Genomic DNA, 23917 nt, shown 5'->3' on the forward strand with positions numbered 1-23917 from the left:
AAACGGTCACATTTTATAGACTCCATCAGCTTGGGATTGAGCTCGTTATGACTACAAATATGCTCAGCTAAGTGGATTTTTTTGAAAGAAAAAGCAGATGAGTCAGGTGGAAAGGGGAAATCTGTTCTGTTTATATTCATTACATCTTGGCTTACCATATCAGATTTTTTTTTTTAATAGCCCCTCATAGCAAGCAAACAACATGTCAAATTCATTTGAAAGTAAAACACATCTATATCTCAACAGCAATTGTGTTTTGTTGGGATGTTTGGTAAAGATGGATGGATTGCTTGAAGGTCCAGTTTAACTTAGTATTGATTTTAAGCTCTTAATGACTAAGGACCATTTGAAAACACATAGCTTTTAGCTGCATTTGTTAATTACATCCTAAAGCCTATGGAAGTCATTGCCTGGTAACCTGAAAAAAACTAGTTCACTACAAAAAAAACAAAAACTCATCGTTAAAACGTAATGATTTTTTTTCCACCTGTTGATTTAAATAATTTTATTTTTGTTTACCTGATTGGCTTAATTTATTCAATTAAATGTTATAAATATTCTAGTCGGGCTGCACTTGTTTTCATAAATTAACTTAAACTCAACCTTTCACCGTCGGGGTAAAGAATACGGGGTTAGTGCTTTATTGTTTCCCACTACTTACTTGCCAGCTGCTCGCTTTTTTTCAGCGAAAACTAGCGTCTACCACCTCAGCCCCTCTTCTTCTTCTTCTTTTGTCCCTCTTCTCAAATGAAGAGCCGCCCCCCTCTCCTCCTCCTCCTCCTCCTCCTCCTCCTCTGCAGACAGACGCGTGCCTCAAAAGTTAGCAGGGCTGGACGAAACCATTTCTAACAGCAGCGCGGGGGAGACGGACAGCATTCAGTTGATAAAAAATATATATTTATATAGATAATTTAAAGCTTAAATATTTTAACTTACTATTTTAGGTTAAATAAATGATATTTAAACAGTAAAGAAGGATACTATATTTGTATTAATTACTTTTTAAACATTAAGACGGACTGACCCCCCCCCCTTCATTGAGAGAGTGAGTTTGCCCTGACCAGTTGTCCCAGGCGCCTCTCACATCTGACCGGAGAAAGTGTTTAAAGCTGCTGCGGCCTCAGGAAGGATGCTGTAGCGGAAGGGCAACACAATCTGCCAGGTATGTAAAAAAAATAAACTAATTTTCTATTGGGTGAATAACAAAATACAACAGGCAAATAAATGGGAAGAATCCACGCGAGTCCATAAAAAGGACGTGGAGGCTAAAGTTTGAGCTCGTTAAAACAAAGTAGCTGGCAAGAGAAAGTGATCTGTCTTAGATTTGTTAGAAATTGTGTCTTAGAAATAAACTCGCATGTAAAGATCACGATAAGATGAGGGTTTGTATTGCGTGTAAGGGTTGAGTTTAACTTAATGAAGACTAACAGAAGCCATGAGGCGGTTTTAATTTGTATTTTAATCCCAGTTTCTAACTCCACAGTCTGGATTACATTCACTCTAAATCGGTACTATGCAGCCTCTTGATTTAATAAACACGCTGGATCTACACTGGATGCCTTTTTTTTTTTTAGCATTTTTCTCATGCAGACTTGCTTTTATTCAATTTAAACCCAGAGTTTAGGACGTAGGACTTAACAGGACTCTGTTTTGCTGCTGAGCTTGATTGGAAAGCATCAGTTTTATACTTTTTTTTTTCTATAATTGGTCCAGAAAGACAGGAAACGTGTAAAACAACAGCCACAGGATAAATATTTAGAACAGCGTATAAACATATTTGTATGCAGATAATGGCACGTTGCTGTGCCTGCACACATTGGCTCCAAAACGGTGTGCAAAAAGCTTTAAGGATTGAGTTTATGATCCGCAGGTATTAGTCAGTAAGTTATTGCTCATAACCTGGTCCTACGCATGGCTTATTACATTTTCATGTTTTGGTTGGATATTTAAGGACGGTGATTCCATCTTTGTCGTCTTGTCTGGAAAACGCACCCCCACTTAATGAATAATAATAATAAAAAAAAGATCCTGCTAGAAGTGGTAAAGACTAATCAGTCCCATCAGCTTGTGCCTAAATCTACGTCACTTATTCCCAGTTTACTGTCTGCTGGTTGAGATTTGGATGCTTTCGCTCTCCTGCTGAGCAACAGGCTGGTTTATTCTGCTGCTATTCACCAATCACAGCAGCAGAATAAACAACATCCCCACCGCTCCACCTGCTAGCAGACGGGACGCGTTAAGCGAGGCGCCGGGCACAACACCTCTGTGCTGTCGTTGTCGCCGCTGGAGTCCCCCCCCCCCCGCTGCTTTAGTGTTCTCTCACTGCGATGAGATGTAACTCCATCAGAGGCCCTCAGAAACGGACGCTGACCTTTTTGAGGGGCCGAGGTGGTTCGATCCCACAGCCAGGGCCCTCAGCCTCTGGAGAACAATGAGGCCAGTCTTTTATTGGTTCTTGTCATCGGTCTGGGGAGCATATGGCCTGCAGTGACTGGGTGGAGGCTGGCATGATGCTCGATTGTTACCGCTGCTCACAGCAACAGTTTGTAAAATTTGCTGTCTGTACGGCATCTTTCCTCCATATCTCTTTCTCGCAGCGTAATCCTCCCAGCAGCCCCGTGCTTTGCATGGAGCTGAGCCCCCTTTTTGCTGAATGGCTTTTGGCTTTCCGTCAGGCTGAAATAAAAAAAAAAAGCGAGCTGCAAAGTCGTTTGGGGTTTTCTCGCATAGTATCAGCATTCAGCAGGAAAATCTTAATTATAGGGTTCCGACGGGGGCCCCGGATCTGGTTTCATGCAAGCCTCGCTGTTTCTCTCTGCGAGACTGGTCCCCGTTGGTAATTCCAGGCCCCGACCGCAGTGGTAATGAGCAGAGTGGTGGTGGCCGCGATCCAGCGGTCCGCCGCTCCGACCGGAGGGGCTCATGGGAAAGGGCGGCGCGGGAAGTCTGGGAGACGGCAACAAAACGCATCGCCATGTCCTGTCATAAACATCGACTTCCGTAGCCGTCGCAGGCCAGCGAGCCGCCAGGGTGAGCGGCGCTTTCATCTCGTATGTTTACAGACGCTCATCATCAGCGGCGATGGCACTCTCCCACCCATTAAGGATGTCTGTGAGTCCATCAGTCGGAGTCTGCAGGGTGGAGACGGCGCTATCGCCAGCAGTTCCCTCAGGAGACCGAGACTATTTCTTCCTTTTTAGTTTCTGGCTTTAACTCCCCAGATTTCAACACTCCTACAGCTTCAGGGTCGCAGGAACTCTACGAGAAATCAGCGTCGACAGTTTGGCAATAAGCTGCAGCTCGGAGCGAGAGTTCAACCCCAAACCCACTCACCCACCCACTCACTCACTCACTCACTCACTCAGCCCAGAACCCTCCAACCACAAACTCTTGTGAAACTCTTCAGACACTTATGAGGTGTAAGTGGGGTAAATCCCACACTACACAGCCTTTGGCGTGATTCATGTCGACATCTTCGGCTTTTAGATTGCTGCAACATGGAGCCATGTGTCTGCAAGTGCAACACCCTCAAAAAAAAAAAAAAAAAAAAAAAAAACTTCACCCCTCAAACTCCACATAGTTCCTGTCTGTCGTCTCGGCGCTGGCTGAGCCTGAGCCGTTAGCAGATACTGCGGCCGCAGCAGATTTCTGAGGGCCTGGTTGGTTGATGCGGGTCTTTTGTCGGGGAGTTGTTTTACTGACTCAAGCCGCCCGGCGTTCGCCCTCATTGTGTTCACATGAGCAGCTGCAATGAATGGGTCGGAGCGGTGGGTTGCGCTGATATCCTGTCACAGGAGGGCCCTGCTTCACGCAGGCTCTGAGCCTTCCTCCGCTCTACAGGAAAGGGGCCTGATATCAATCTCCAAACACAGCAGTTTCAGACGGGAGCTGGGGATTAGACGCTGAAGCTGCAGAGAGCCGGCCTGCTATATGGTGTCCCTCGTTATGTCAACTAGCCTCCCATCCTGTATTTCTGTCCCCTGGAGGGTTTGTTTACTTGACAGTGGGACAGAGGCTGCCTTGTGCTCTGTTTTTAACAGGAAAAAAACAAAACAAGAGACAAGGCAGAGTTTTAACATGCTTTAAAACAGAGGCAACCCCAGACTTATTGGGGCCCCGTAGCACAGATTGATTTTTGGGGCCCGCAGCCAGTTTAATGTCCCATATCACTAACTTAGTTTTGACTCGGCTTCACATTAGTCACTTTTCTCTCTTTTATAAATAAAAATCTGTCTAAAAGAGTTAGAGGTGTATGCTGTGTTGAGGTTTGTGGATCGTTACTGTGGCTATAAAATGTCATAATTGAATAACCATTGTTAAACCCTATAGCAAGTTTTAAACGTTAAAGGAGATTTTTGGAAAAAAAATTACAATAGAGGCATTTTTAAGAAGTCTTTGGAGCAAATGTAAAACAAGCTTGTTTGTTATGAAGTTTTATTTTATACCTACGTTCGGTGGGATGAGTGAAGCGCACCATTGGGGCCCGCTTCTGGCTTTGGGATCCAAACCGTCAAACTAGGTTTGGATCCCAAAAAAAAAAAAAAAAAAAAAAAAAACTAGGTTTGCTCGGGCAAACTATGCTTTAAAACCTGGTATTTTTAGTTTAGGTTAAAGTAGGGGTGGGCGATATTGACTTTAAATGTTATCACGATATATTGTGGTACTATTGTGATAACGATAAAAGTAACGATAAAAGACTATTGTCGGCTTCTTGTAGTCTTTTTAGGTACCTTTGTGGCTGTGACTTCACATCAGCTTTAGTCCCATAAATACAAATACTGTCCTTAGAAAACACGTTTAATAATGCAACATATATTAAAACAGCATTCGAAATATGTTTCGTCAGGACACAAGTTATATAAAACAATTAGATTTTCATCACTAAACTGCACACAGTAATGGCATTTAATTATATTTTTGAATGCATTAACATTTATTGATGCTCTGAAAAAAAAAAACATCGGTGGAGAAAATAGCTAAAATTACATTCCTGACAATAGTGGCAGTTTTTTTGGGGGTTCTCAGACATTACTAATTGGAATTTATCGCTGTCGAGATAAACCCGAATTCTTATAACGATAAGAAATGCAATAACTAATGTGCAGTTCTATTTAATACACTGTGCAATAACCCTGAAAGAAGTGACTTCTGCTGCTACCACACCCGAATATATGTCAATACACACGCGTATAAGCCACAGTCAATGTACAGAAGACATCCTCTCCTTATTTCATTTTGTATTTTTTCTTTCTTTTTTGCTTTTTCTTACCTACTCCTTTTGATCCATGGTATAACGAGGACACACTGTGTATATATTTGATGCAACTCGTCCCACTTGACTCCTTCTTCCTATGACTACTGATCACTCAGCCGATGTGACATGTGAATTTCTCCAATGTGAGATCAATAAAGCCTATCTTATCTTATCTTATCTTATCTTATCTTATCTTATCTTATGTTAAATGTTTCACGATAGGTCCAGCCCTAGATTAAAGGCCTCAACTCAGTTGCGTCCAAAATGTGTGAGGCCTCTCTTCAAAATTGAAACTATTCTGAAAATATATAACAGTTTATGCTGTAAATGTCAGAAGAGACTTAAAAGAACAGTACTGGATAAGAGATATAAGTAATATGTTGGCTATTGGCATCGTTAATTAACTAGTTTGGTAGCATTGCTGCTATATGCAAGGCAAGGCAAGGCAAATTTATTTATATAGCACAATTCAGTACAGAGACAATGCAAAGTGCTTTACATGATTAAAATATAGGAATAAAAGCAAGTAGGGATAGAATGTAGAGACAAAAAAAAAGAACATTTAAAAACAGTAAAACAGTTTAACTTGAACATTCAAAGGCAATTTTAAACAAATGTGTTTTTAATCTTGATTTAAAGGAACTCAGGCTTTCCGCACTTTTACAGTTTTCTGGAAGTTTGTTCCAGATAAACGGAGCATAGGAACTAAATTCTGCTTCTCCATGTTTAGTTCTGGTTCTAGGTATGCAGAGTAGGCTGGAGCCAGAAGACCCGAGTGGTCTGGAGGGTTGATACACTGATAACAAGTCTGTGATGTATTTAGGTGCTAAGCCATTTAGGGATTTATAGACTAACAGAAGTATTTTAAAGTCTATTCTCTGAGATACAGGGAGCCAGTGTAAGGACTTTAGAACTGGGGTGATGTGCTCTACTTTCTTAGTCTTAGTGAGGACGCGAGCAGCAGCGTTCTGGATCAGCTGCAGCTGTCTGATCCACTTTTTAGGCAGACCTGTGAAAACACCTTTGCAGTAATCAATTCTACTAAAAATAAACGCATGGATTAGTTTTTCCAGATCCTGCTGAGACATCAGTCCTTTAATCCTGCAACCAATAGTCAGTTAGTGGCTTAATTGTATAAGAAAAACCAAAGATGAGAAGATAAAGGGAGCATCTTCTCTCTGATCCATACACAGGCTCACTTCAGCTCTACGGAAAATAGCAGATTTGTTCTTCATCTTGTCCCCCCCCCCCCCCCTAGTTGTTGCCTCACTCAGCAGCCTCTTCTCGCTCATTACCCGTCACATGTTCACTGAGGAGCAGCAGAGCGGGACATAAACACCAGCTCTGCGCAGTGTTCTGGTGAAACGGGCAGGCATCTTGTGACGGGACGCCGCGTGGACCAGGACTCGCATGGAGACATTCTTCCACTTCAAAGCCCCCCAGAGGATTCCCTGGACACTGGTTGAATAGAAGTCAAGGGAGGGGAGGGGAGGAGGGGGACACACAGAGGGGGAACAGGTGCAGTCCATAACAGAAGTGTGTAGGGAGGAGGGGGGTGGAGGGGTCACTCCTGCAGCCATCTGCTTTCTTCTTTGGTTTTTGGGGGTTTAAAAAAAAAAAAAAAGACGCCCCGTGATCCGACTCGCGCTGACACGCTCCCCTGGCCAGCCGCCCCGTGCCCCGTAGCCATGGCACCGCGATTCAGATTAACCCCCGCAACATGTGCCGAGTCAGCCGCGGGGGTCTGCGTCTTTTGTGATGGAGCATGGGAGAGAAAATGAAGAGGAGGGGGGAGGCGGGAGACGGGAGACACAAGGGTGTAAAAGGGAGCACCCGCCCGTCATTCACTTTTTGTTAAGTAAAGCAGCAGAGGGAGAGAAACACAGGCAGGGCATTTCTTCTGCAAAGTGAGCGGTCTCGTGTTTCTAATTTCAATTTGCTCCGCCTCTCTCGACAGGCGACTACAATAAGTGGAAGAACCGATAGTCAGGATGACGGCGATCGAGAGCAAGGAGGAGATCAGCGACACAGACAGCGGGATTATCTTGCACTCTGGTAAGGACGACACCAAAAGGAGGAATCCAGTGTCAGCGCAGCGCCTGATTCACCACACACACTTCGTGATTCACATGATCGAGACCCGGGAAGCAACGACGGGACACAGTTTATTTTATTTACTAGTCCAACGCATACGAGCAACAGAGTGGATGGAAATAAGGAGGCGCTGTTTTTTAAACTTACAAACAAGTCTGACAAGTGTGGGGAGTGTTTATGTTCAGCACAGTTCACTCACTGAGCCCAGCCAGTTGTTTTCTAGGCAGTAAATAGAGTCTGTGTGTGTAATTTAATCTCCGTATGAAAATAAGCCGCTCTGTTTCTGGCCTCAGAGGTCTGTTGGAGAACATTAGTGAGCAAAACTGCACGAAGACCAAGAATCACTGCCGACTGGTCAGGGACAAAGCTGTCATAAAAGCTGTTATAAAACAACATCAGGAAGCTGTGAGCATCTCGCCGAGCGCTGTTCAGTCCATTAGACGAGGCGAGCGTTATTCAGAGGGACAGCCAAGAGGCCCATGGTTGCTCTGGGGGAGCTGCACAGATCCAAGAGGGAGAAGATGTGGACAGGATCGCTGTCGGCTGTGCAAATCCGGCCTTAACTGAGATGTGAAGAGAAGAGGGCCGTTGTGAAAAAACAAATACCCTTAAGAAGTCACGTGTGCAGTTTTGTACAAGTCAAGTAGGCGTCATGGCAGCCATGTGGAGGAAGGGACTAAAAAATTGAGCTTTCTGAAAATGGTAGGTGCAGCGGAGAAAGTAACCCTGAACACACCAGGCTCAAGGATGAGACTGGGTGGTGGCAGCTTCATGCTGCGGGGGCTTTTCTTTATCTAGACCAGAAAAGCTGCAACGATTTGATGGGAAGACGGGTCGAGTTAAATAAAGGTTAGCCGTGGAAAAGAAGCTGTTAGACGCCTCAAAACACGTACGACTGAACGAAGGGTTCCTGCATGATGCCTTCTTTGTTTCATGAACAAATGTGTTTTAAGACACATTAAAAGTCCTTAAGGTCATTTCTGTTGCAGAAATGTTTTGCAAATATAGGATGAGAAAATGCAGGCTTTCAACATCTGTGGCCAAAGATCTGAAGGGTCACTGGGGAGCCGAGGCCCTAAAGTGCCGCAGGTCGCAGACCCCTAGAATAAAGGACATACATGTGTTGGAATGGTCCAGCCCTAAATGTAATTTAGCATCTCTGGCAGACCGTCTCTATCTAATCTCACTGAGCCTGAGCTATTGTATTTAGAGAAATGGCTAGAAGGTGAGTTTGCGGGTGTGGAAAGTTGGTGGAGACGTGGCACACGTTTCAGATTCGTCTTTGCTGCTGTGCTGATGATGCGTTCGTAATCGCTGCAGGCCCAGACAGCCCCACCTCTCCCGTGAAGGACCTGACCACTCACACCAGAGCCCTGAAACTCAAGCATCAATCTCTGGAGGAGCGCCTGGAGCTCTGCCTGCTGGAGCTCCGGAAACTCTGCATCAGGGAGGCGGTGAGCGATTCAGGGAAACAGTTGAACGTTTTCTCGAAACGGAGAAAACACAGCATTTCATTTCTTATTGTGACGCTTTTCTTATTCTGTTTGGTTTTGTTTCCACAGGAACTGACAGGCTCAATCCCCTCTGACTTCCCTCTGACACCTGATGAGAAGCCGCCTCGGGTTAGAAGGAGGATCGGAGCTTCTTTCAAGCTGGATGAAGGTCTGATCCGTCTGGACCAGCAGGTATGAGCCGGCACCTCGTCGGCGCTCGCTTCAGATGGGCAAAGAGAATAAACAGAGGGCAAACTGAAGTTTCCATGTTTCTCTTTATCTTAGGACTCAGAGTTACAAGCTCTGGAAACCGATTTGGCGGTCCAGCGTCAGATTTACGAGGCGGCCCGAAAGCTCTCCCTCGAGGAGAACCTCAGCAAACCACAGAAGAAGAGCCGACTGCAGCAGTGCAAACGGGAGGAGAGGAAAGTGAAGGACCTGCAGGAGGCCGTCTTCCAGCACAGGACCAAGAGCCAGTGCAATTCACCGAGCATGTCCAGCTCCAGCAGCCCGAGTAAAGGTGAGCGACGCTGCTGCCCCCCTGAGGACCGTCTGTGTAATGCAGGGGATGTGATGAAAAATGTTTGAAATGTGTGACTTTCTGAGCAGATACGTCTGACGACAGCTCGCTTTCTGATGTGGTGGCTCTGGATGATGGTGAGTTTGCACACATGAGGGATTTCCTACCCTGAAATAAACCGAGAAAAATGCCCTTTTAGAGGTTGGTGCTGCAATCTGATGAATTCAGTAAAGAAAAGAAAAAAAGACATTCATTCATGCATTAAATTAAACTGAACTTTATTTGATGTCAATGTTTCTCAGATTGCAAATTTCCTTCTTTCTTTTTTTTTTTTTTTTATCTATTAGAGGTTAACTTTTTTTTATTTATTTTTTTAAGATGTAGATTCGTCTTGCCCACTCTCACCTCCAGTGTTGGACACTTGTGATTCAGAGCCTCTGCAGTCGCCCCATCAGTCTTCAGGCCAGGCCACTGTGGCCTATGAACGCTCTCCGATCCAGAACTCTCCGTGGAAAGAGTCCAGCCTGGATCAGCCTTACCAGAGAGCCACCAAACCTCAGTCAGCGAGCCGTAGCAGGTCCAGGTAAGAGGCGGATGTTTGAGAACATGTCATCAGGTAGAGACCAATCGGTGTTCTGCCTTTAGGGTTTGGCTTTCTAAAATCTGCTATTTTTCAAATTACATTGCTGGTGAAGATTCTCAGTCATCCAGGTCATGGTCATTCCAAAAAAAAGGTAAAAAACAAAGCAACTGGACTTCTTTTCCGTAGTTGAAACTACGGAAAACAAGTCCAGTTGCTTTGTTTTTTACCTTTTTTTTGGAATTTAAATTACATTGCATTTGAGTAAAAGACCATCCTGGTTTATGCTGTGAACACTCCTTCCCTTTTTTGTTTTTGTTTTCTTTCATAAGCATTCATTGCTTTTCTGATTGTGTTGTTCCTGTTTAATTGCCTGCAGTAGCCCCGCAGGAGCTCCGGCGTCTGCAGAAAGCTGCAGGATTCCTCTCACTCAGTTCGTCAGGAACTCTGCTTTGCGTAACAATCACTCCACCAGCGCCCCCTCCACCCCGGAGCTGCTCGTACGCCGACAGTACTCCCAGTCCTTCAGGTACGAACACCATTACGTCCAAAATAACGTTCCAAGAGCCTAACGACATGTGCACTGCAGCAGGCACCTATAGCCTGTAGTCTGTTTCCTCTTTAGATTTAAATGATAGCATTCTTACTAGTCAGAAATAAATTTAAGCATATCTAAAATAATATTCTTACTAGCAGAAAGGGGGGAAAAAGTTTTAGATATTGATTCAAGATTTTCTGTTTTAACATTTAATGACTCGTTGGTTTTGCAGACATAGGGGACACTTTTATGAATGTTTTATGAATAGCCTCAGATCTCACGAAGGAGCAAATTTAAAAACATCCCTCAGTATCCCATTTAATTCAAACATACATGGAAAATGTCTTCTGTCAGAGCAGATCGATTAAAGAAGGGTTGTTTAAGTTTCACAAGATAAAACCGACTAAAATGGGAACATTTGCTAAAAGCAATATATATATATATATATATATATATATATATATATATATATATAAATTACTTATCTTTTTCTCCTTTAGAGAGAAAATTCTCACTTCCATGCTGTTTTTCTTAAGACTCTGGCTGCTTTTTCACTTATTTTCTTTCCAGTCCTTATATACCTGACCATAGCAGCCTTTTTGCACAAACGCACAAAGCAAAGCACAAGTAGGTCAAAAAAAAATTATTAATGGGGTAAAATCTGAAAAAACACTCAGGACCCAAGAGTAGAAACTCCTACTCAAAAAGAATACAAAATAATGTAATTATCTAATTTAGCAAAGGACTTTAATCCCAAACTCTACATTTTTCTTAGTTCTTTACTCCTGCTGCTAACATAAAACAACTACTAATTCAAGTGTTATGCAACTCACATTCACTTTTTGTAGATATCCATAAATCAGTCTTTATTTTCAAAAAACAAAGCGCTATTCAGGTGATCTGTGCCGTGTCCAGAGTCAATAATTGACTCTGGATGGATGTGAAGTACTTTAAGTTTAAAATACTTCACATGCTTCCTTTCTGTTTTTTGAGCTTTCTCTGTACATACAAAGTACATGTTGACAGTTCAGAGAGAATATTGGGTATAAATTTTTCATAAAGAGAAATTTACATTTCATGGCCAAAATTTAGCAGTTAAACTTGAATTATGGATATCTGCTGAGGAGATCCTGCCTCTTTAACAGTTTCTATGCAGTCTTGAAAGATAAGGAGAAATGAAAACAAAGAAAATTGTTTAGTTTCAAGGCTTTATTCCTTAATCCTTGATGCAACCGATGAAAATCAGAAAATTGAAGAGCGAAAAAGTTATTTTTATGTTGATTTATAATAAGGCTAATATTTTTTATATCCATGTGTTTTCTTTTTTTGAATAAGCACTTAAAAAAAAAAACATTCAACCAAGCGAGATTTTGATGCTCTTCGGGTTTCCTGGATCAACTTTTATTTGATTTGGAAACAATCCAGTTGAAATCCGACAAGTCTGAAGGCTAAACCCAAAAAAAATAGTCCACAAGAACCGACTGATATGATCCGTCTGTCAGGGCTGCAACTTTGGGAGCTCTTACAGCCTGTTCCTTACGCATATTCTGGGTAGAACCTTTTATTTTTATTTTTATTTTTTTGTAGCATGAAGGTTTTGTGCTGCAGTGGGAGAGACCTCTGAGTACCTCCCAGGAGGGAGGTGCACCTGAATTGGTCAGCCTGAAATGTCCGGGTCAAAAACAACATCATTCTTCTTCTCGCAGCCTCGGCTTCTGTTCCTGTGGACTATGTGTGGCCTTGAGCATTATAGATTTCAAATTCAAGCTGAATGAAGTTTGCTTAGATGCCAAATAACAAAAACTGTGAATAACCCCTTTAACGCAGCATCACCCAGGAAGCCAGCTCCACTTATTGTGTTTCCTCCTGTTTTGCGTAACATGCTGAGATAAAAACCCAATGGCCGAAATAAAAAGATCGGATTCTGAGGGAGTGAAGGGAAAATGTGTATGAGTAATGGCTATAAACTGGTCCACCATATTATTATTATGCTGGTATTTTTACAATACCTTTTCATTTACTTTTACGTCTCCTCAGACTTCCCAAAAAGAAGCTGTCTGTGGAGATGGAGCGGCTCGGCTCGGAGAGCTGCCGTGGTCGAGCCAGGCTGCCTCAGCAGCAGAGCGTGCCAGAAATCACGGTGCGCTCCCCGGAGTTCTCCCCTCCGCGTCCTTACCCGCCCGGCTCGGAGGACAGCAGCTCGGAGCACTCCTCCTCCTCCTACATCCGCTCCCCTGGGAGGGACAGGCCCACAGAGATCCCCAAGCTCTGTCCCCCGCCTTACGGATTCCACTTCGGGGCACAGAAAAAGGAGCTCTCCTGTCTCCGCGGCCTCCACAAGAGCACCGGCCAGCCTCAGTCCAGCCCCGGGCGCGTCAGACCCGCGGCGGAGAACGGACCTCTGTCGCCTCAAGACACGGAGAAAGGAAGGAGCTTCCCCGCTGCGTCTCCTGGGGCTTGCAATCTGCAGAGAGGAAGTCCCTGCCAGAGGAGCATGCTGAAGCCCCCTCCTCCCTACACCAGGCTGGTCCGAACCCCTTCGCTGAAAGACTACCCCAACCACGCCGTCAGGCTGATGCCTCGGGAGCTCGTGTCAGAGGAGCTGAAGTCCTGGCATCAGAGGAATCAGCTGCAAAAGTTCTGGCCGAGCTGCGCAGAACATCAGAGCGTCATGAGCCCCACTTCACCTCACCTGCCCCCCTTCGAACAGGTTGGTACCGTTTAAGACTGCGGGCCTGCCAGGAGTCCATTAAACCTGGCTGTGTTTAGTCTGCAGTTGTAAAATCACTCTTCTCTAATTTTAAGGAGAGGTGTTCATAGGAAGCCCTTTGCTTCCTCTGTTTAGTCTCACATGAGATCCTTACGGCCCGTTTCTGCAGAAACCTGATGACACAGCAGTAAATAGGGCACCTGTTACTTTATCTTACATTTCAGTGTTGTGATTTTAGGTTAGGATAAAATTAAATGTATCTACAGTAGTGACAACTATTAAATGCTTGTGGGGGTTTTTCTTTAATTACTGAAATATTAAAGGTGTTAAAAGTGCTTTGCAAAAGGCTCTGAACGGCTTTGAATTTGGCCACGTTAGAAATACTCAGAATAAACCATCTTTTACTTCAACTGTAGCTGCTTTTCTGTTCTGGTACGTCCCTAATAGTTTTCAACTTCAAGAGACTGAAATTGTGCTTATTTTTCTTTGTAACATAGCTGAAACTCAGTCAGACTGCATCTATGAACACCATTTTTTTAAGTTCTCAACTGGATTTCTGTCTGTACTTTGACTGCGCCGTTCCAACACATGAATCTGCTCTCACGTAAACCAAGTTGTGCTCCTGGCTGTAAGTTCTTGTCCTGATCTGCCTCTAACGGGGTTTCTTCTGAGATTTTCTCACCATTAACTCCCACTAACCCAGCTACCCGGTCCCGGCTGAAGAAAAGCATCCCCACAGCATGATGCTGCCACCACCGTGTGTCACCACAGGGATTGTGTATATTCAGTGTGTGCTTTCTGCCACACATAGCGTTCAGCCTGTTGGCTAAATAGTTTGATTTTGATTCTCTTCTGTGTTTACCATGTCACCTACCTTGCTTGGGGCAAACCGCACACGGGACTTCTTATCGCTTTGCCTCACTCCCTGAAAAGTGAGATTTAGGGCCCAGCTAATGTTGTGTTGACAGGTGTCCATTTAGGTGGACCCTAGTTGCTAATTAGGTGTGTTCTTTTTTTTTTTTTTAAAACCATGCGTCATTTTATGTTGTGACATAAGAAAATTGTAAAAAACAAAGGATTATGATCTTTTCAAGGCGCTGTATCATGTGGTTGATAAATTGTATAACGTTCCTTGAGTGTATGTCCCAGATTAACACGCATGTAATGACCTTTTCCTCAGGGTTCGGGCAACCTGGTCCTCCAGAGAGCTGCAGACGGGACTCCGGTCCAGTGGTTCGTGGCCGAGGACGCTGAAATCGTGAGCCAGGTGTAACCTGCACCTGTCCGGCTCCTCAAGTCATTCCAGTTTATTTATCTCTGTATTTATTGAGACTTTAGACTCTCTGTGAGATTGTTTGTTGACACGATGCAGAAAATTTTGGACCTGTTGGTACCAGTACGGTACTTATTTATGACTTAATGTAAGGTGAAATGCCAGTTTTATTTATTTTAGGTTCTGTCATATTAGACTGTAGCTGAAGCGAGGCTCATGCAATCTCATAAATGTGTTAAATGGACCAGAGTTGTTTTTGTTTCCTGTGGCTGGCACACATTTTTTTTTAGACACAACAGTCACATCCTGTAGCTGTCATATAGGTCTCCACATTCTTAATATAATTTTTAAATATATTTATTGAAAGTTTTTTTTCCTCTTGCGACATAGGTTTATCACAAAAATTTGATACATTATCTGAATTTTTGTCATTTTTATGAAGCCCTGACCCCTTCCACAGTGGTCTGATGAATGTTTTAACTGCAGGATGCTGTGCTCTTACTAACCGCATGATTGTATGAGTGTTGAGATATTTTCCTTTTGTATATTTATAATAAAGAACACGACCAAGAGATGGAAAAGGGTTTTATTTTACAAACTAAATCCTCGAAGAGAGTGAGGATGAAGTACAGATGGACGGGTCATGGCTCAGACTCTCCTTCGTGAAGTTTCCACATGACGCAGGTCAGCATCACCACGCAGGACAGCACCAGCAGGTTGGCGCAGATGCGCGCCCATTGGCAGCGATGCAGCCGGACCGCCAGAGGATCCTGCTTACACGGAGACCCATACCTGAGGGAGGCCGCCAGTCATTGTCTGTCCACGCAAAAGTCTAAACAAAAAAGGGAGGGGTCACATTTACTTACGTGCCTATGGAGATTTGTCTCTGGATAAGTGGAGCCTTTCGTCCCTTCCCTTTGTTTAATACGGCGGGTTTGGCTCTCTGTCTTTGTCGCTGGGAGTCCAGGGAGAGGCTGTTAAGAAGAGGCAGTGTTTGCACAATTCAATTTCAATTAAATTTTATTTATATAGCGCCAATTCATGAAACATGTCATCTCCAGGCACTTTACAAAGTCAAAATCAATCATATTATACAGATTGGTCAAAAATTTCCTATATAAGAGAACCAGTTGATTGCTTCAAAGTCCCGACAAGCAGCATTCACTCCTGGAGAAGCGTAGAGCTACAGGGAGAGTTGTCTGCATTGTACATGGCTTTGCAGCAATCCCTGCTACTGAGCAAGCATGAAGCGACAGTGGAAAGAAAAACCACCCATTAACGGGAAGGACAAGTCAAGCAAAACAACAACTATTTATTACCAATTTACTTAAACGTTCCTTGTTTCTTTTTGGTCCTGTTTAAAACTGTAAACCAAATAGCTGGAAAGAAAATCAAGTGTCGAGAAGTATTTGTTGTTGTTTCTAACAAAATTATAACATTAAACATTTTAAAAAAAAACATTAAAAAAAGACAATTTAATTCAAGTGCAGCAGATGTTTGTTGATCTTCATAAATCAAGAAACGGACGCATTAAAATTACACCTCACCAGAATATGATTCAAATGCTAATTAACTGAAGACGTAGGAAACAAGGCTGGGTGAAGGCTGAGGATTGTCTTGCCACCACGGATGGTGAGGATGGCAAATGTAAAAAATATCTCCAAAACTCACTATTACAGAACCAGAGCAGAGAGGTCCATGGAGTTCCTGTATACCAGAGGTGTAAAACTCATTTCGATATGGGGCCACTTTGGGGTCATGAAGTCATGAAAAGGGCCGGTTGCACGTGTATAGACGATACTTTTCATTTCATAATTTCAGTCCAGTTCAGATAGAAGTATAAAAAATGCACAGCAACATAAAAGTAGCACCCTTAGGCCCAGTTTATACAGTTTATCTGCAAGAAAAGTTGATATTGTGGCGAGTTAAATCTTACAGGAGGAACAGTTTTAGCCACTTTATACACTGTCCTACCATCACAAATGAAAACGTGGTTTATTTGCTAATTGCCACTGAGACGTTAACTGGAACATTGTGCTTTGGTCAAACGAGACAAAGATTGAACTTTTTGGCAGCAAATGAAGCCGACTGCCCTCTGTAAGAGGAGCATCTCTGAATCTGTGGGTTTGTTGCTCTTGGGAAGGATATAATCTTAACACTGAATGTATTTTATGTAAAGATTAACGCCACTTGAAATGCCAGTGCTTTTAAACTAAAGAACACTGTTAAGGTGATATTTGATAAGGATTTTACATTTAAACGTTATATAGACTCTGTGGTAAGGACAATCTTTGAGCAACTGTGTCTTTTGGCCAAAATAAAAAAAAAAATTGACCGGGACAAGGCCATTAATGCTTTCATTAGCTCCAGACTGGACTATTTATGTCTCTCTGTGTCAGTGTCTCCCATTCAAGCCTTATTCACACTCAGCCTGTTGGGACAAATCCATGTTTTAACCAACGCGCCTCTGGACATGCGCACATCGCCCCAGTTTCATATTCTTTACGCTGGCTTTCTGCTCATTTTAGAATGGATTTGAAACTTTTACGGTTCATTTTAAATCTCCCGACAGCCTCACATACCGTCATTTATCTGAACTTTGAAGTGTTTGTGTGCGTGACGGGTCCTTGGGGTCATCCAGTCGGGTTTTATTAGTTGATCCCAGGACTAAACTTAACCTCTTAACTGGTGCCCCCAAATTCCAAAAACGCCTAAAAAAACTAATTTAAAAAATAGATGCTGCTGTTGAACCCTTTGGAGCAGAGGCAAAGAGCAAAAGGTTGATGTCTGTAAAGGTAACACTTTAAAGTTTTAAACTAAGAAGTCCATTATGGTGTTCTGGTAACCCGTTTTTTGTTATTGAAGTTGGAACACACACAAATTGTCCATTTTTTTGATTTTTGTTTTCTTGTTTCTTTCTTCGACATTCAGCTGCAGGCTGATGCAAGGAGATTCTAGCTGACAAATAAAGGAGCCATAAGAGACAAGTCTGTTGTGTGACAGGTTTAGATTTGAATGCAATATAATAAAAAATGACTCTTCTAGATCTGTTTTTCTGTAGGTATGTCTGGGCGCTCTCCAAAACTTTTCTGATAAGTAATCAGAATAAACATTGTGGCTCCTGTGACAAACTCCACCACTTCTGTTGCTGTTTTGGTATTCCTAGAAGCTTTACCCATATTTTTTTGGTGAAAATGTACGTCTAACACCAAAAAGGCTTTTAAGGTTATGGAGAAGGTCCCTGAATATGGTCGTACCTTTTGTTCTGCTCATTTGAGGGAGCCACTTCCTCTGTCGGTGGGCTCTCTGGGCTGGGAGCAGAAAGGTCCGCAGGAGGATCTTCTGGTGGATCTGTGTCTGGTTGCCTGGAACAAAACTTGTTAAAACCTAATTTTAACCACACGGTGCAGGCAAAAGGCAGAACTTAGATGACCTTTCATCCATTGGGAGGCTGTCCTCTCGAGTAAAGACCAAGCTGCTAGAATCAAAGCTCAGCGACGGAGACAAGAGCGGAGGAGACTGCTTCTTCCAGGAGAAAGTCCTCTTCCTTGAATCTCGCTTTCTCTTCTCCTGTGAGGCAGAACATGACGGCAATTATGGCGTTTGGACAGTAAGTGGAGCTCACCAAGGAAAACCTTCTCACCTGAGTGGGGCTAGAGATGATCGATGCGCTGACTCTCCGCAGTAAGACGCTCTGAAAATACAGAGACGAAAACTCTGTGATCTCATCAGGGAGACATCATTTTCTACACCAGGGGTGTCAAACATACGGCCCGCGGGCCGGTTCCGGCCCGCCGAACAAATTAGTCCGGCCCGCTGGCTAAATGCATTATCATTACTCAAAAAAAAAAAAAAAAAATTTTTTTTTTTTTTTTTTTTTTTATCCAGTGTCCTGTCTGGCAATGTGGCAATAAGAATTAACTTGTCTTAATGCCAAAAAGAGCTCATCAGATTTGATTTTCACAAGTAGAGCAGAACTGCTTTTGCCATAGTGCTCCGCTTGATTTATGAATGTGATTAGTTTTATTATGATTCATGCGGGGATTATCTCAAATGATATGGACACTACTAATGGGAAAGTAGGAGAGGAAAGGAAGAACAATAAGATCAAAAGAAAAGGTGAAAGAAAGAGGAGATAAAAGGAAGAGAATGATAAAAATAATTATTGAAAAAAACATGTAATGTACTTAGTTTAATTGAAAATCTGCAGTTCCTATACTGTCCACGAGGGGCGCTGTGTTTTAATCAGCAGATGGTAGCACTGAGCTTCAGATGTGGAAAATTGATTTTAAATTATTTCTTAATTTTTATCTGTTTGATGTATTTTGTCATGCAGGACAGTGTTTTTAAGTTCCAAAAATTGTGAATAAATGTTTTTCAACATTGTACAATCACTGTGATCAGTTCTTATGCATAATGCACACGTAAATGTTTAACTGAGTAAAAGTATTGTTGAAATTGCACATACTTTTCTTAAAAAGGCTGAGGTTATTCATACTATATTGTGTAACAGTGAAATTCATTTAATATAAAAATAAACAACAAGTCCACTTTTATTAGTTCTATTTAATCTTTGCAATGAGTTTACTCGTGTGGCCCTCTTGAGATCAGATTAAGCTGTATGCGGCCCCTAAACCAAAATGAGTTTGACACCCCTGTTCTACACTAAACCAAAACCTGCATACCTGATTGGAGTTTCTCCTCCTCCTATCACTTTCTGGATCTGCTGTAAATAATGAAGGGGGTGTCATCATTTAAGCAGCACCAAAACAAGGGAAAACATCACTACAGGACAAACTGAGTCGTTGCAAACCTGGGAAGATTCTGGTAATAATGCTGTGTCTGCTGGCGCTGAGCTGCTGCTGCTCCTGCAGCGTCTTTTTAGCTTCCTCCAGCTCCGCTAGATTCCTGTCATGCCGCCTCCGCAGACTCTCCACGTGAGCCACCATGAGCTCCACAGCGCGACTCACCCGAGCCTCCTAATGAAACGGCTCCGTGAAATACCCAGCCGCGGTGAGAATAAAACAGGAGTTTATAACAATATGAACGAACGATGGAGCAAAGCTTTCAGTTTCATCCCGCTATCAGTCACATGCTATCTCACAGCAAGGAAAGCATCCTTCGTGTACCTGGTGGACGGCACCAAGCACCTCTGCCGTGCTGGAGATCCGCTCGACGGTGCCACCGAGGATGTCCAGGGAGAGCTCCAGCCTCTGCAGGATGCTGCTGCGCTTGCTGTCCAAACACAGGCCCTTCAGTGTCTGAAAACACACACCATCACGTGTCCTTCCTCTCCTTTCCCAAAGTAAAGATGCAGTGCATGCAAAGGCAATCCAACCCTCACAAACCTACTGCCATGTCTTGTTGTAGACAAACATCAGTGGAAATTTGTATGGTAGAAGGAATATGATACAAGATTTTCAAATAAAAAAAAACTATCTTGTAAGTATGGCATGCTGTTAAATTCGTCCCCCTTTAATCTGATACCCCTTAATAAAGCTCAGTCCAACCATCTGAAGCCACTAACTTAGCAAACTGAGTCCACATGCGTGTAACTTAGAGTAGAGAACATTAATGAACACCAAAGGACAGAACGGACATGTCAGAGAAGCAGCCAAAAGGCCAATGGTATCTCTGGAGGGCGTGCAGAGATTTGCCGCTCAGGTGGGAGAATCTGTTGACAGGAAAACTATTAGTTGTGCACTCAGCAAATCCGTCTTCTATGGACAGGTGGCAAAAACAAAAGCCAAGAAAAGAAGAAGAAACGCACTGTTGAAAGAAAGCTATAAGAACTCGAGAATTTCTCGAGCTATAAGAATTTCTACTTTTTTGCCCCGCGTGCCAAATTTCTACCCGACCGCACCCTGAATCCCCACAGCATGATGTGCCGTGGGGATTGTGAAAGATCTTCACTAATGAGCGTAAACATGTGCCCAGAGCTTAGATCAAAGCATAATTGTGTGTTATATTCATGTGTTAGCTGGCCCAGGCAAAGTCCAGAACTAAATCCTGTGGCAAGTTTTGAAAGTCAATGTTCACAGCAGAATTGGCGACGATTTCCATCTCTAGAAGTGAAGCTGGTGGAGACGTACCCTAAAAGACTTGCGGCTGTGACGGCAATAAAAAGGCGGTGCTACAAAGGCGTCACTTGGCCATGCAGCCTTTTACTTCAGCTGCACAATAAGACTCATTCAAATTAAAATCCCCGAAGATGGTGCATCAGACTTTGTGGCTGTAACGCAACCAGAAACTCCAAAAGCCAGAAATAAGCTTGCAAGGAAAAAAGTACAATGCTGTGAAGACGGCGACGCGTTTTCCACACAGCGTACCTCCAGGGTCTCCCTGCCTCGGCTGAGCTCCAGGTGGACGTTCTCCTCCGCCAGGTTGCGCGCGTGCTCCTCTGACTGCAGCCTCTGCTTCAGGGTGTACTGATCGCAGCGGAAGGCCAGGGCGATCTGAGAGAAGGCCGTCTGGGCACACGCACAGGTTTCACCTCTCAGCTTATCAATGGAAACTTGGGATTTTCTTTATCATTACTGGTAGTATTTGCCACTCACAGTGTTGTATTTTCTGTCTAAACCTGTTCTAAATGTCTCCTGCACTTGGCTGTTTATATTATTTTAAGAGAGCTTGACTGTCAAAGTTTACCAAAATCTAAAAAATGTAATTCAAACTGCATTTGGTTTGTTTTACTTTTTACTTATACTTTTTATTACATTACTTGAGTACATCTATTTTTACAGTAATTTTTATACTTAAGTACAAGACATTTCAGATACTTTAAGACTTTTAGTCAAGTAACATTTCAGTCAGTCACTTGGACTTTTACCAAAGTCATATTTTGGAGAGGTACCTATTCTTTTACTTGACTCCGAGATTTCAGTACTTTATACAACACTGGCCACTCAGAGGAACTTAATGCACAAATCAAATCAAGTCGAGCTGATGAAAATGTTAAACAGCTTGCAGCTTTACCTCCAAGTCCTTTTCTGTCATGTCCACGCTGTTAGAAAACATAAAGAAGATAAAAGCTCAACGAAAGGTTTAGACAGAACTCGGTGTTGCGTTTGGTCACGATGTGCAATCACCTGTTGAGGCCCACGCGCTCTATGATGGACAGCTCGCTCCAGCTGGTCACCGGCGGCTCCACCTGGCTGGTTTCTGTTTAGAAAGACGAACCCAGGCCTGAACTCAGAGCCAGAGAGCACCCACCCATCCTCTTCTCATCCATCTCTCTTTCAGCTCCTACCTTGCTCACTGTCCTCGCTGTCAGGCATGGTGGGTAAGTGGCGCCCGTGTGTCTCGGCGTCAGGGGGAGAGGCCTTACAGAAACACCGTCAGGGCCGTTAAATGTAAACACGTGCATAGAAGCAGACGCGGCAGCCGACGGTAGAACCGGTTAACTCACCTCCGTGCTCATCGGTGCGTCAGCAGCGGCGTGCACCAGAACAATCCAGAACCCTGTACCGGTTTATTTGGGTTTTCAGTTTGTCTTAACGGTGAGAGGGTTACGGTCAGACGTCTGCCCTGGATACATTCCTCCCTCGGCCTTTCTTCTGTCCTGAGAATAGATAATCCCATTAAGAGATCCACAGTCAAAGCAGAGCAGGATCCCTCACCCAAGAGGCTCATGGGAAGCCGGGTTTCATACGTAAGCATGGGTGTTTATTGTAGTAATAATAATAATTGACTTCATTGTCCTTAAATCCCGTTGTTGGTGCTGATATGTTGAGATGTCGCATCAATATTTCCACGTTCTTAAACATGTTGATGAAAGTATAAAATATTTTTGTGGTTCATATTGAACTCAAATTGTAATTAACAAGTATATTCAATACAATCTGGACACACGCATGCATTTTTTCTCAATTACAATTTAGATTGTACAATAAACTCTTTTGATCTTTGTTAAGTGGATCCACATTTTAAACTGCAGTACATTTCTAAACCTAAGACTGCCTCCTTATAGATTTTGACGACCTGTTGGCTGATAGATCTCAGCGGGTGAAAGTCAGCGGGTTTCGCTCTGATGTCCTCTCCTCGACTGGATCTCCCCATGGCTGTTATCTTGTCCTTCCTCTGTAGCAGTGACCCTGATCACAGGCCAGTGGTACACTGCAAAAAACGATCTAAAAATAAGTAAAATGTTCTTAAAGTTAGTGTATTTGTCCTTGATTTGAGCAGGTAAATAAGATTGTCTGCCAATGGAATGAGTATTTTGACCCCTAAAATAAGATTATACTTCCTGCACTTGAAATAAGATGGAGATGATTTGTTCCTATTTTAAGTGCAAAAATTTTATTCCATTGGCAAATCATCTTATTTACCTGCGCAAATCAAGGATATATATACACACTAACTTTAAGAACATTTTACTTACTTTTTATTCGGTTTTTGCAGTGCAGGAACACCACCAAGACAGGGTTCCCAAACTTTTCAGCCTACAACCCCCAAAATCAGTGCTGGAGACTGCCGATGAGAATAAATTCCTAACATGAGGATAAAGTAGTATTTATAAATGCCACCTTCCCCCTGCATTAAAGTTATATTTTATCAGTTTCACGAAAACGGAAATACATCTTCTTAGCACATTAGCACCAAATCATCTCACGACCCCTACTTTGAGAACCCCTGCACTAAGAGGTGTGACTCCTCCATTTTAATATTTTCAGGACGAAGGAAATGTTTTAGGAAATGCGGCTCCATCATCACCCTGCGGGCCTCTCCAGTGATGTTGAAATTGTGACCCAGTATGAAAACCTAGGAACTGAATGCTACTTTTAAGATGTTTTATCGAGTGCTCAACATTATTTGGTCTGCAAACTTGCAAAAACAGCAACAGAATGTTGGGAATCGTCAGAGTAGGCAGCAAAATTGCTGAGTCATCTTTAAATGACCTGTTTTGTACAAGGTCAGTGAAAAAGGCCCACCTGACTCAGGCCACCCAGTGAATTAGATATTTGCTGCCAGCATTCAGGAGGGATAGTCCAAGGCATTAATTTGTGTCTACACGATTGGAATTTTGAAGAATAGTGCGACCTTGGTGCATGTGACACATGTTTGAGTTTTTTTATATTGGCTATGCAGTCAGTTGCCCGTAGGAGGTATAGAATCACAAAATTTTGTGATCATTGTCAGGGTTTCTTTCATTGTTTTAAACATTTAGCAGTCATTTGGAGAATTAGACAAAAAAGCAAGACATGGTTTGTGCTTCCATCTTTTCTGTCATTTCGCTACATCAGAGCATCTTGAGAAAGGATGAATATAGTAATCTAACATAATGCAGGCGAAACATCACATTTACTGTCAATTACTCATTTGTGGCGCTGCAGTTCATGAGTGAAACATCACCAAAACAAGGTTGTTTAAATGTAAGATCTAGGACAGATTTTAGCTTCTGTGCCAACTTTTGTTTAAAAAAAAAAACAAAAAACAAAAACACCTTTAGCTGTAAA

General features: G+C 43.0%; 2 protein-coding genes across 7 annotated transcripts; one reads left to right on the plus strand and one right to left on the minus strand.

The window, feature by feature from the left end:
• The first annotated feature begins 1076 nt into the window (after positions 1–1076).
• inavaa (innate immunity activator a) lies at positions 1077–15034 on the plus strand. Of its 2 annotated transcripts, none has more exons than XM_012870677.3 (10): positions 1077–1162; positions 7212–7309; positions 8669–8802; positions 8911–9033; positions 9127–9361; positions 9451–9498; positions 9740–9944; positions 10321–10470; positions 12517–13189; positions 14370–15034. In XM_012870677.3, the coding sequence occupies exons 2-10, from the start codon at positions 7246–7248 to the stop codon at positions 14460–14462; spliced, it is 1725 nt and encodes a 574-aa protein (XP_012726131.2). In that variant the 5' UTR covers positions 1077–1162; positions 7212–7245; the 3' UTR covers positions 14463–15034. The 2 variants fall into 2 exon arrangements, with proteins under 2 accessions (XP_012726131.2, XP_021176178.2); XM_021320503.2 differs by having other exon boundaries at positions 9794–9944.
• LOC105931815 lies at positions 15033–23366 on the minus strand. Of its 5 annotated transcripts, none has more exons than XM_036137231.1 (14): positions 22843–23366; positions 21871–22577; positions 21712–21784; positions 21551–21623; positions 21438–21465; positions 20792–20932; positions 19592–19723; positions 19276–19441; positions 19148–19188; positions 18106–18156; positions 17896–18032; positions 17720–17827; positions 15329–15436; positions 15033–15254 (listed from the first exon to the last, which is right to left on the minus strand). In XM_036137231.1, the coding sequence occupies exons 2-14, from the start codon at positions 21880–21882 to the stop codon at positions 15104–15106; spliced, it is 1221 nt and encodes a 406-aa protein (XP_035993124.1). In that variant the 5' UTR covers positions 21883–22577; positions 22843–23366; the 3' UTR covers positions 15033–15103. The 5 variants fall into 5 exon arrangements, with proteins under 5 accessions (XP_035993124.1, XP_035993120.1, XP_035993126.1 ...); XM_036137227.1 differs by having other exon boundaries at positions 21871–22591; XM_036137233.1 differs by lacking the exon at positions 22843–23366 and having other exon boundaries at positions 21871–22023; positions 22443–22645.
• Positions 23367–23917: the final 551 nt, after the last annotated feature.

This window comes from Fundulus heteroclitus, chromosome 1 (genome assembly GCF_011125445.2).
Source record: "Fundulus heteroclitus isolate FHET01 chromosome 1, MU-UCD_Fhet_4.1, whole genome shotgun sequence".
NCBI classification, from domain to species: Eukaryota; Metazoa; Chordata; class Actinopteri; order Cyprinodontiformes; family Fundulidae; genus Fundulus; species Fundulus heteroclitus.

Coding starts and splice junctions, on each gene's coding strand:
- inavaa (XM_012870677.3), top strand. CDS start 7,246: ATGACGGCGATCGAGAGCAAGGAGGAGATCAGCGACACAGACAGCGGG. Junction 9,945..10,320: donor GCGAGCCGTAGCAGGTCCAG/GTAAGAGGCGGA, acceptor AATTGCCTGCAG/TAGCCCCGCAGGAGCTCCGG. Junction 13,190..14,369: donor ACCTGCCCCCCTTCGAACAG/GTTGGTACCGTT, acceptor CCTTTTCCTCAG/GGTTCGGGCAACCTGGTCCT.
- LOC105931815 (XM_036137231.1), bottom strand. Junction 19,442..19,591: donor TGCTTGGTGCCGTCCACCAG/GTACACGAAGGA, acceptor CCGTTTCATTAG/GAGGCTCGGGTGAGTCGCGC. Junction 18,033..18,105: donor TCATCTCTAGCCCCACTCAG/GTGAGAAGGTTT, acceptor TCTGCCTCACAG/GAGAAGAGAAAGCGAGATTC.